Raw genomic sequence first — 12,913 nt, 5'->3', positions numbered from 1 at the left:
ACAGCGTTTCCAGCGGGTCGAGCGGTCTCGTGTGAACGGACACGTTAATTGAGCCTGAACGTGAAGTGAAGCCTGATTGTGAATGGAAGACTTTTTTGAAAACGCATACGGTGCGTAAACGCAAACGTTCCCGTTTAAATGGGGTCTAAGATCTTACCTGTCACTTTTAATGAGCCAATTAAGCTGAGTATCATACAGTACAAAGGGTTAGAGGGGGGAGCTGGAAATAGTAGTCTGTGTTCTTGAGACAGGCTCAATAAATAGAGGAGAATCTAAAATAAGACCAGTAATGCAGCAGAGTTAGTTTTTTCAGTTCCCTTTTTCGCATTTCTTTATCCACATAATCAGTGATACATTTTTGATAAAGCGAGTCAGACAGAATGTTAGAGTAGGCGCATTGCAGCAGATTTACGTCATTATTTAAGGCAATGGCTATGACAGCTTCAAGTCAACACAGTGTAACTTCATATGCTTGTTATTTTACAGCCCTGCACCCCCTCAATGGTGGGTCCGATTAAACAGCAGCTTGAATTGAGGTTTCATGAAGCTTTTTGTTTCATTTTGCCAGTGATAATTATAGAAATGCAATATTTCCTATACTCCAAAGCTTCAGTCAGAGTAACAACCACTCCGTTAAGGGGTGTAAATGTGAACTCTGGGAGCTTACATGGATAGCAGTTAAACAAAGCTCAATCCATTTGAAACCTCAAGCAGAGCAAAGGAGGCAGGTCAATTCATGACCAGAGGCAGATTTGTGCAGCCCTGCTTGACATTGAAATGAATGGGCAGCGGGTTTCTCTCTCACAGAGCCAGCAGAGGTAATAATCCGCTAACAGGAGAGTCAGAGGCATGTCCGTCAACCTCAGCTCGCTCACACCCACACACTCCTGAGAAGAGACTGCCGCAATACGTAATATACGCTTTGTGGGTGTTTTGGTGAGGCTTTATTTCATTGGACCTAATTGGATAATTACAGGTCAAATTCAATTTGATAGCAATTAGAATCATTTAGTTGATTCCTGTGGAGGAGGTTTGTCAAGTTTGATTAAATAGCCTAAGTGACATATTGGCTTGGGTTTGGAAACTACCAATTTAAACTACAAGGATCCAAGGTTGTTGAAGTTCAGCCTGTAACAGGGACTAGTCTGAATATCTTGGCCTTTGCTGGATCAATTCCTGTATTTAAGACATTGTTTAAATGACCCTTTAAATCGTTTTTTCATAAAGTATCACTGATTAAAGTACATCTTTATTTACTTTTGCTGTTGCAAGGGGTTTAAAAGAAAAGACTGTTTCCTTGTTGCTACTTAAAAGTGTTTATTAGGACGTGCTGTATAAATAATAACAACTAACTCCTGCATTATATCAATACACAAAATTGTGACAACTATGTTTGAGAAGAGAATATGAATGATCTTGATGTGTTGTTTCTAGTCCCTTTAGACACATGTATTAGAATATTCCCTTGTGAACAAGAACACACAATTTGTATCTTTAAAAGACTTCATTTCTGTCATACCATCTCTGGGATCTGTATTGGTCGGCCTTATAGCCTGTTTAGGAATGTATTTGTATGTCCATAATTATCAGCTGACTGGCAATATTGCTATCCTATTAAGGTTGTATTGGTGTAACCATGGTGATGCTGAATCAAACGCAATGGCTGTCCATACATGTCATCCCGTGTGTTTCATCCAAGGCATCCATTCAGTGGTCTACTATAACAATGCAATGTTAAAGATGAAGATCAAATAGATAGACATTTGACTAAATCGTTTTACCTTGTAAATGATTAAATGAATAGAGCGGAGTAAAGGACATTTGGGATGAGTGTGGGTTTTTACGTGGGAAGTAGGGATACTGAAAAAAAATTATTTCTTCAGAATAACATGAGTTAAGCTTTTAGATACCTCTATTTTTAGAAAGTAGGAATAATTGGATAACTTCTAACTTGAAACATTTTATTATTTGCACCCTAATGTTGCATAGCATTATCTGAAATAGCTTTTTTGCCTTTATTACAACAGCTAAATATAGTAAAGGGAGAGAAAGAGGCAACAACATACACAAAGGCACGCAGGTGGAGATTGCTTTCTTCTGAGAAAACATTGCACCTTTTTGGAAAAGCAGGAGTCAATATTGCAAGAGTATTGTGTTTTGAGTTTTAACGCTGCGGCCAAATAACATTTGATTGTTTAAAACTGTGGTACAGCTGAAGCACACTAAATTGTTCCTCCTTCTCACCTTAATGGATTCTCTGCACTCGTTTTATACTTGGTACTTAAACCAATGTAAGCACTTTGTTCTGTCATGGTGCCTGTGGAAACATTCACAGCCTTCTCCTTCATGATGTGCATTCCTGCATGTGTGCTACTCTGGAGATAAGCCTCGGACAGCAGAGAATGAAGACAAGTAAAGCGCTGAGGTTGACATGGCTCTGAGTGGAAGCTTAATGTGTGTGTGTGTGTGTGTGTGTGTGTGTGTGTGTGTGTGTGTGTGTGTGTGTGTGTGTGTGTGTGTGTGTGTGTGTGTGTGTGTGTGTGTGTGTGTGTGTGTGTGTGTGTGTGTGTGTGTGTGTGTGTGTGTGTGTGTGTGTGTGTGTGTGTGTGTGTGTGTGTGTGTGTGTGTGTGTGTGTGTGCCAACAACTACAATTATTTCTATTGTACGTGCTGTCAAAGATAAAAAATGTTTTTGTCTCCGGGGAAGTGAATGTGGCTTCCCAGAGTCCCTGCTATGGGAAAGAGAAAACATAATCGCATTTGCAGTGCTGTGTTCGCTACAGTATGTTTTGCTTTGGTGTGGGCAGCCTGCATTAGGCATCATTTCCTGCATTAGCAGTGTGTGCTGTCATCCGTGTTACATTAACACCATGCTGTTGCCTGTTCCTCTTTCCTCTCGCTCAGCTTTCCAAACACACTAGAGGAGATATAGTCATAAATGAGATGTGTGGCACGAGCTTGTTAGCCATAAACTTAGCCAACGACCATCTTTCTGGGGCTGAAAGATGCCGGAGAAAAGCCGTTAAAAAGGAGGCAGCAGTTTTGGTTATGCTTGACTGAAGCCTGGGAGGGAAGACTACAGACTGCAGGGCCTCAGTGCAGAGGGTTCAGAGTGATGCTTTAATGTGGTACACACTCACAAGCACACACCTCCACAGATCCTTGAAAGCAGGTCTATAGTACCAGGTGGAAACCCCAGGATTCAGTAATGGGACATCCCTGATGAATCGCTTGTCTCACAGCCCGCAGTGTTATCCTGAATGAGAACCCAACACCAGCTGGGGGTGAATGGGTTTTAAATCACCTGTCCAGCACTCATACAGCCTCTTTCCCAAGATAATAAAGTGCAGAAGAGGCTCCAAGGTGATTTACTTAATGATAAGCTTTAAGTCAACCTGCTTTTTAACTTCCTTATTAATAGTTTTGGTCTTTGCTTATTTTTTGACATTTATTTGCTCCACCGAGGAGAACTGAGTTATATTTTCTGGAACGGTTTTGCTATTCATTGTTATTCAAATGTTAATACAAATATGAAAAACCTGTGACATCTCAATTTTCTGTGTGTTTCACCATTTTATAAAGTACATTTTTACAAGACCATAATCAGTTTGTCACTGTCCTGCTGACAAGATAACTCTGGGATAAACGGACTCTGGGTTCATCCAATTTATATGTGACAGGACCCTCGAAGGGAGATGCACTGTGTGCTCACTGGTGTGAAAAAACAATGAATGTACCAGCGTGAGTGTCTGATAAGCCTGACAAAACCAATTAGTGAAGACTTCACTGATGTGTTGGAAAGGATTTAAAAGTAAGAAGTGGTTGCTTTCTCTTTTCCCCTCTTAGATACTTGGATACTGCAATGGGAAATCTCCTAAAACTGTAATTTCAGAGCTAATTAAAGCCAACTTGCCAAAGGAAGATTATCCTTCAAAGCTGATTTTGCACCCCTTACAAAGTGGGATTTTCCTCAAGGATATCAAAGACATTAATTATCATACATTTTTGCTTGGCTGCTATTTTTCATGTTTTACCTTATAGCGAAAAAAAGGTAATCAGTATTCTTGGTTGGTGCTGTAGAACCTGGGGATGTTTATTGTGATACATAAAACATTTTTGATTTACTTTTACATCCAGAACAAAAATCTACATCTAGCTGCTAGGGATGATTTTAAACTCAAGGGATCCTCGGAGGAACATCTTCATGCTGACATGAGTCCTTCTGTGTGTATCTTCTGAAGGAGTTATCTGTATAGCTGTGTATCCAAACTACTCCCTTGTTCACTTACTCACTTCTCCCTATAAAAAGACACTGAGCAGATCATTAATGAGCAGTAAAACAACATTATAGGCCACTACTAATCATTCAAATGTTGTGTCATCATTGTAAATGAGTACTATAACTGTCATCTGTAAAACATGGAGCATGCACTCTAGGCTTGTTAACAGGAAGTAGTGCTGACATTTTCACATTGGGATAAAATGGTAGACTAAAAGTTAAATATAGTGATAGTGAATAGGGATTGATTTTGGACACATTCTGACACTGTTTCCCCCCTCGGACAGAATTAAGGTTTGAGGTTGTGCCTTTTTCCGTTATTAGATTGCATTTAGCTGACGCTTTTATCCAAAGCGACTTACAGTAAGTACACTCGACCAGGAAGATACAACCTTGAAGAAAACAGAATCATATAAGTACATCAGGTGTCATAGAGCCAAACATTTCAAATGCTACTCAGCTGGCTTTAAATAAGCCAGTCCTTTATTAGTATATAAGTGCTTTGTTAGTATATAAGTGCTCTGTTAGCAGTTCTTTGTTAGTAATTCTATCGCTCGAAGTGAAGTCAAAAGAGATGAGTTTTCAGTCTGCGCCGGGAGATGTGCAAGCTATCTGCTGTCCTGATTTCAATGGGGAGCTCATTCCACCATTCTGGAGCCAGGATAGCAAATCCACGTGTTTTTGCTGATGGGAACTTGGGTCCCCCTCGCAGTGCACGTGCTGGGGTGTACAGTTTAACCATGTCCTGGATGTAGGAAGGGCCAGATCCATTCGCAGCGTGGTACGCAAGTACCATTGTTTTGAAGTGGATTCTAGAAGTTACTGGAAGCCAGGGAATGGAGCGGAGGAGCGGCGTGGTGTGGGAGAATTTAGGAAGGTTGAAGACCAGACGAGCCGCTGCATTCTGGGTGAGCTGCAGAGGTCGGATGGCACATGCAGGTAGACCAGCCAGGAGGGATTTGCAGTAGTCTAGGCGTGAGATGACCAGAGCCTGGACCAGAACCTGCGTCGCTTTCTGGGTCAGCTGGGGACGTATCCTCCTGATGTTGTAAAGCGTATATCTGCAGCAACGGGTTGTAGCAGCAATGTTTGCAGTGAAGGACAGTTTGTTATCTAGGGTCACACCCAGATTCCTTGCAGTCTGAGTCGGGGAAACAACAGAGGTGCCGATGTTGATTGTTAGGTCAAGAGTGGGACAATCTTTTCCCGGAAGGAAAAGCAGTTCAGTCTTGTCAAGATTGAGCTTGAGGTGATGAGCAGACATCCACTGAGAGATGTCAGCTAGACAAGCAGAGATGCGTGCGACGACCTGGGTCTCTGAGCGGGGAAAAGACAGAATTAGTTGGGTGTCATCAGCGTAGCAGTGGTATGAAAAACCATGCGGGCTAATGACTGATCCGAGCAACTTTGTGTACAAGGAGAAGAGGAGGGGACCAAGAACAGAGCCCTGAGGGACCCCTGTAGTTAATTGACAAGGGTCGGACTCGGACCCTCTCCAAGTTACCCTTTAGGTACGGTCTTTGAGTTATGAGGTGAGGAGGGAAAGTGCAGTGTCTGAAACTCCAAGTTTTTGGGGAGTGCAACGGAGGATCTGATGGTTCACCGTGTCGAATGCAGCAGACAGGTCCAAAAGGATGATGACAGAGGAGAGGGATGCTGCTTTGTGCTGCTTTATCACTCTATTGGTCATTTTATATACTAAACAATGTTTTAATAACACAATAATCAATAGAACAATCGATAACAAACAATATATTTAGCTGCAGTTCTACTATCTTCTAAACCATGATATTCTGTATTTTTCCCCAGATATTTCGATGGCCCATTGCTAGCAGGCTGGATGGAAACGAGATGCTGGAAATTCAAGTGTACAACTTCAGCAAAGTCTTCTCCAACAGGTAAGCTCATTCTGCTCCAAGCTTGTTCCTAAACCACACTTACCTCACCTAACAGCATTTCAGTTTGTGACTTCAGGCCCCTTCCTGCCTTTCCTTCACCGCCTGTGACTAATTGAAACCGACACACGGTGCATGTTTCTCAAATGATAAAGAGAGTGAACTTGTATTCCCTGAGAGCCTATTCTAAATTGACTCAATTATGTGTAACGAGTGCAAAACCAAGGAGAGTGAGTGTCATGTCTTGAACCGAGTGAGAGTAATGAAACTGCATTAGATCCTGAGTCCTTTTTCGATTCTCCTAACAATAGAGTAAGGAGCTGGGATGGGATCACATCTTGAATGCATCATATGCTTTCACTAATTGCCGTGTGTATTCGGTTTATTACTGGTTTTGTACTGTAATTGTTTTTATATTTTTACTGAAATATCTAAACCGGAACCATTTACAAGTCTTACATTAAAGACCAAAATGCTTTTGAGCACCGTATTAACACGTTACCCTGCTTCAAACAATCTGCAAAGCACTCTAATGAAATCATTTGTTTTGAGGCAATAGCGGAAAGTGGCTACTGAAGTCATTTCACTTTATTCCTTCTTCTCATCATGTTGCTTTTTCCTTTTTTTTAATTAATCTTAGTTTGCCTTGCAGTGTTTTTGCTCTGGTGTTTCCTGGTCTGATGAAGGTAGTCTGGAAGGCTGTCCGTAAAAAATCCAATCAGATGAATTCAGCTGCTGACTTTAACTTGATGTCCAGACTGAGGACACATATGTCGCCCACACACTCATTAGTATGCTTGACTTTGTGTGTGTGTGTGTGTGTGTGTGTGGGTAGTGATGTATGTGTTTGTATCAATGTCCTTGTGTTTTTTTTTCTTTGTGACCTTATCTTATCTGCTGTGGGGGAAAGCATGTGTTGTAGGTGGTGACACATTTCTCATCCCGTCACAAATTAGACAAGGAGCTAAAAGCTGCTGACAGGTGTGCAGACAGATGTTGTGTCAGTTCTGTGTCAAGGCTGCTCTAAACTGCCATTGCGATTTTTCTGGTACAATTGTGATGGAGAGGGAACAGAAACAGGACAGCTAAACATGACACTTGAGCACAGAGGATGCATCTGATGACTCTGTAAATCTCCCCTCACTTTTTTTCCAGCCCTACCAGCATGTCCTTTTTCAATTATCCTGTTGAATATCTCAACATCTAATTGATTGATGTCCACAATATTGTTTTCAGACATCCCAGTGGACGAATCCTGTTGAATATGGTGAACCTCTATCTTTTACTCTAGCGCCACCATGAGGTTGAAGGGTCTGAAAGTAGGCCATAAATTGGCCACAGACATTCATGTCCTCCTCAAGGTTAAAACTTAGTTGACTTTGGTCAAAATCTCAATGTGTCATATACCTTGGTTTATGACCCAATATCTGCAAAACGAATGACCTATATATCAGCCTCAGCCTTACTGCTGTGTAATGCCAATTAGCAAATGTTAGCATGTTAAGATGCTGAAGTTTTATTTAGGACATTTCTATATTACATTACATGTTACTTGTTAGACGCTTTTATCCAAAGCGACTTATATACTCAATAATGTGGGCAATTCCCACAGGAGCAATTTGGGGTGAAGTGTCTCAGGGACACAACGACATGCTGACTGCAGAGGGGTTTGAACCTCGGCCCCCTCCTGATCCCTACACCAACGCACTATTCCACTGTGCCACACGCCTCCCTATATTTATTTAATTGGCCTGGTCTACTTTTTTCAGCACAAAAATTGTGGATTCCAGTTTTTCATCAGAGAGATAATAAGCAAGAAAAACAAGGGGGTTAATGGTAACTCTATTTATACCAGATGCAATTGTTTCATCCGCTCACTGCTGGATAACAACTAAGCCTCACATGCACGGGGGGTTACAGCATAATATTATACACCCAAAGAATCATGTTCACAAAAACAAGTACTCTCACATGCAAAGACACTTACCCCCACACACACACACAATGCACAACACAATGCAAAGCGGCACTCATTTACAGTAAGTGGGTAAATAATTCAAGATGAGTCATAGCTTATGTTGTTCTCACACCTGCTCCATATGTCCACACGCAGCATCATTACCAGGGTAACTGATCTGCTTCATCACTGTCTGCACCAACACACTCTAGGGGCCAGTGTATCACACCGTGCGACCACAAGTGCGATCACATTACTACTACACAAAGGAAGTGCGATGATGGGGGGGTGCTCGCTCGCTGTGCTGCAGTGGCATATTGACCGTGTTTATGAACTGTTGTCCGCGGAGGCTGAGAGACATGCTTTTGTATTCTGCACGCTGCGGAGTACAGCACGGCGTGTCAGTTACTGGCCACTGGAGCAAAGAGGAGGATATATCATTGTATATTCAAAGTCTTCAACCTGATGTCTGTGGCTCTCAGAGGGTCCAAAGAAGAATATCTGGGGTCCTTTGAATAAGAATGAGATATTTTTGTATCAATGTTTTGCAGCTCGGAGCATGGCAGGCATTGTAACGGTGTCCTTTTTGTCCCCTGTTCGCCTTGCCTTCCATCCATCCATCCATCTTCTCCCGCTTATCCGTGGTCGGGTCGCGGGGGTAGCAGTTCCAGCAGAGAGCCCCAAACTTTCTTTTCCCTGGCCTCGCCTTGCCTTATTACAATTAATTAAACACTAGTGGCCTCCATGATACCTTTCCATAGTGAAAACAACATGTCTCCTATTGCTCTGTCAGGTTACAGAGTCTGATAAGCCTTAAACCTGGGATGCATAGTAGAGTCCATTATTATTTTCAAATTAGGATGCTAAACATAATTTTACACATGTATTAAAACAGGAATATGGTTCTTCTTTCCCACTGCGCTTTACTATACTTTTACACAAGTAAGGGAGCCATCACTATCAATTTGCATTTTTCCAGTACCGCCTTACAAAACAATTATAGTCAGATATCCTTCTTTTACACATTTTTGATGTCATGCCATATCACGTTTCAAGCAGGTTAGCATCAGCATGTGACGGAGGGATATACCTGCAACTGATTAAAATATCATACACCATCTTGCTCTCTCTACCCAAGTCCTCACAACTGTAAAGTTTGTGTAGCTGTTTTTGTTGAGTTGTTGTTTTGATTTAATATTGCATTTTGATTCAGTCTTTTATGAGCTGCACGGCAGGAACGTGAAGTAAGCCACTTCAAACTGAGACAGATTTGATTCAGCTTTTAATCTTCCTGTATTCTACACTATTGGTAACGCAGCTCACTGATTGTTTGTGAAACTCTTGCACGCCCCCCAGCATTATTATTAATTTGTTCTCTCCCTGCTGAGCGGACACAATAACTGACAAAAAAAATATTGATTAAAAACAAGTTTAAAAAAATTCGAGTGTTATAAGATTTGCCTTCTTCTTTCACTCTTTTCCTTGTGATTCTGTTGTTAAAGACAGTTTATCTTTATAAATGCCTTTGAGTTTTACTGCAACTACTTTCCTCTCAGGTTAGATAAAACGATGATGGAAGCTTAAGTGAATCTCCTCTCTTTCCTTTTCTACTTTTGACCTCAGCAAAATTCCAATCGTGCAATTTCTTTTATCGCCTCTCCGAGTTTCTGATTATCTTTGTGGTTTTCATTCAAAGGAAATACAATTTTATCTGACTTTACTGTTCGTGTACAGAGACTCTGCAATCAAAAACATAAACCTGCTCCTCTGTTAGATGTATCTAGACTCTCTCATGCCTGACGCTTTGGAATGAGCACTGTGGGTTTGTGCATCCACAAACACATTCTAATGTTTATTTGGATTCGGCATTTCAGTGACATATGGTTGAGATAGTCGTTTCTCCATAAGTAGTGCCGCTTATGACAATATTGGATTGCTATGTTATTATTATATATTTATAACTCAATAACTAACTCAATCTAATTAGCTTCATTTGGCAAAAACAGTCATTCCTTTCAGTTCTTTTTTTTACACGCAATTTCTCAATTATCTTGACTATATCAACAAAAACAAATTGACGAATCATCGGAATATCACGACATGCTGAAGCTGGCATGGAAAACAAGTCTTAGCACCTTTTTATATTGTTTGTGGTTACCAGTATCCATTATGTTTGTCTTTGTCCAGTGTGTGTTTTTGTGAAAGACCAGACTATTGATTGCGTTTATGTGACTCAATAGATATTCATGCTTGAACACAAATGAAAGACATATTGGCTGAATGTTATTCAACTCATATCAGTGCGAGTACACCGGTGGAGGGCAGTGCTTTGCTGAAGCTTCCCCTCCGACAAATCACACGCACCTGGCAGCTGTAACATTTCATTTCTCCTCCAGCTGAGTCCCTGGCACCTGGGATGGATTAGAGAAACCTTGAGAACAATTTTATTTGACTTGGAAAAATATTTTACATTTCAAAGCTCTGCTCCCCTCTCTTCAAGTTCTCCTGAGCCAAAGAATCAGTCATAGTCACGCCTGGTTTGCAAAAGCAACTTGAGGCATACAAAAAATGAATACGAGTTGAAAGGGAAGGGAGTTGTGAATTATGAAGCAGATGAAAGTAAATTGTTTTAACTAGAATCAATAATGAATGCCACCTTTTTGAAGTGCTCAAAAGTGAGCCAGAACATGATAGCCCCTGCTCAGTTCAATTATTCAGCACTTGGACACATGTTACAATGGCTGAAAGGAAATGACCGGCCAATTTGACAGACATATTGATCTCCACTGTCCAGGGAAGGGAAGAGAGTATTATAGTGTGGCGGGTTGGTAATTCCAGAGATATTGCTCAGAGGTGCTGAAGTTCCTACTTCTCTTCAAAGAAAAAGTTGACTGCAAAAGAACATTAATATCCTTACACACACTCTTTTTCAGTCACGTCATGCCTTTTAAGTTGAGCAGAGAGTGATTCAGTGTGGGAGCCTGGCAGAAATACACCTCCACAGAGAAAGCATCTGTCAGCGCCTGAGGGGAAACCCATACCTTTTTTCTTTCAAAACCAGGACTCAGAGTTAAGTCAAGTTCTAGGTTTCTAAATGTACCTTATTATAAAGTTTTGAAGCTCTGCTGACAAATGTAGCCTCACTTTCAACTGTAAGTTGGATTCTTCCCCACCAATTCCAGAGGTGAGAAGACCTATAGGTGAGATGGAGATACAGAAAAAGGAAATGGAAAAGAAAATGAATTTATTGATAAATAAATAAGAGAATGTGTGATATCTGAAAGGATTTGACGTGCATTTCGACACTACAATGATTTCATTTACTGGGGAAAAAAAGCTGATAGTTGCTCACATTTTTAGGAATATCATGAACACAAGAGACTATATAAAAATGTGGCACTGCAGGGACCCTATGCTTAGTCAGATAGGTGCAAGCTATCATGAGCTAACGCTGAGACAGAAATGAAAACTCTTCCTGAACCATTTGAAGAAGCTTCTGATTTGGTGAACAGGTATCCCAAACAGCACATATTCAAATTGTCTTCAGTAGAAATCAATTTGAGTTGCGGCAAGTGTAGATGAGAATGATTTGCTTTTCTGATATATTCACTGACATGTCTATAGTGCAGTCAGGAAGCTCACATCGTTAGCTGCCATCCCTGCGGTCCTCTTCTCTCTGTGTGTGTGTGTGTGTGTGTGTGTGTGGGGGGGGGGGGGGGGTGGGGGGGTGTGTGTGTGTGTGTGGGGGGGGGGTGTGGGGGTGTGTGGGGGTGTGTGGGGGTGTGTGTGTGTGTGTGTGTGTGTGTGTGGGGGGGGGGGGTGTGGGGGGGTGTGTGGGGGTGTGTGGGTGTGTGCGCGCATGCCAAGTGGTAAGCTATTGATTGTATAGCCTTGTTTTATGATACTATTTCTCCCTGCGGACTCGTATCCGGCACAGGTGTGTCTAGTTGCTCCATTTAATCGTACACATATATTCTCCTGACTAGCGTAGGAATTAAAAAATAAAAACACAGGTATATTTTCACTCCATGTGTAACCATGTTGTGTGAGCTAGTGACTATTAGAGCACACATTACTTACTATATGTGTGTGGTTCAGAGTGGACTGAGCTGCATGTGGCTGATAGCTCAGCTGTTTTGGGGGAAACTTTTTAAATTATTCACCAGCTCTAATTGGCTGGCTGAATAGGGGCTCTACTGAGTTTTTTTCCACTGTCATGTTCTATGAAGTTCCTTAGGTGGCATCGAAATGAACCTTTCGACTAATGATCCTAAATACTGCAGTCAAAGAATAATTTCCAACCATGAAACAAAAGTCTGCTTATTCTCAACTAAGTAATTGTTTTATTCCAAATTATAATGTTTCCCTAATTGGTTATATATCCAATACATTTAAGTCATTTTTGTTATCATAATAAAGACTTGGACATTGATACAAACCACATTTACTTATCACAAACTGGTTATAATAAATAATATATCACAATAACTTGGGTATTTGTGACCATAATTGTCGATCGTTATTTTTATCTTGCATTGCTAAACATGTTTGTGTATGTATCTTAAAAGGCCAATTTAAAGAAAAACTGTGAAATTCAAAATGCATTATTTTAGAAGTTTCAGATAATGTCACTGCTGGCTTCAGCTAACTTTGCGGTAAAAGGTGAAAACCTATTTTTCTTGCAATGAAAAGTCAACTTTAGAAAGTACAATTTCATTCAGTGTGCTAGATGAATGAACTGTGAGTCTTTATCCATTTATATACGTGTCCTTGGTCGCATTG

The 12,913-nt window shown here is 40.9% G+C and overlaps 1 protein-coding gene across 10 annotated transcripts in view; it reads left to right on the top strand.

Moving 5' to 3' along the window:
- The window catches only part of otofa (otoferlin a), an 85,463-nt gene that overhangs the window by 23,279 nt on the left and 49,271 nt on the right, over positions 1 to 12,913 (top strand). For all 10 annotated transcript variants that reach the window (XM_079641872.1, XM_079641879.1, XM_079641873.1 and 7 more), the window contains exon 3: positions 6,089 to 6,177. In XM_079641872.1, the coding sequence (XP_079497998.1) occupies positions 6,089 to 6,177 (89 nt within the window). The remainder of the gene's footprint in view (positions 1 to 6,088; positions 6,178 to 12,913) is intronic.

The sequence above is a fragment of the Notothenia rossii genome (genome assembly GCF_949606895.1).
Source record: "Notothenia rossii genome assembly, chromosome: 8".
Taxonomy (NCBI): domain Eukaryota; kingdom Metazoa; phylum Chordata; class Actinopteri; order Perciformes; family Nototheniidae; genus Notothenia; species Notothenia rossii.
Note: the sequence above shows the minus strand (reverse complement) of the source record. Positions and strands in the feature narration are given on the sequence as shown.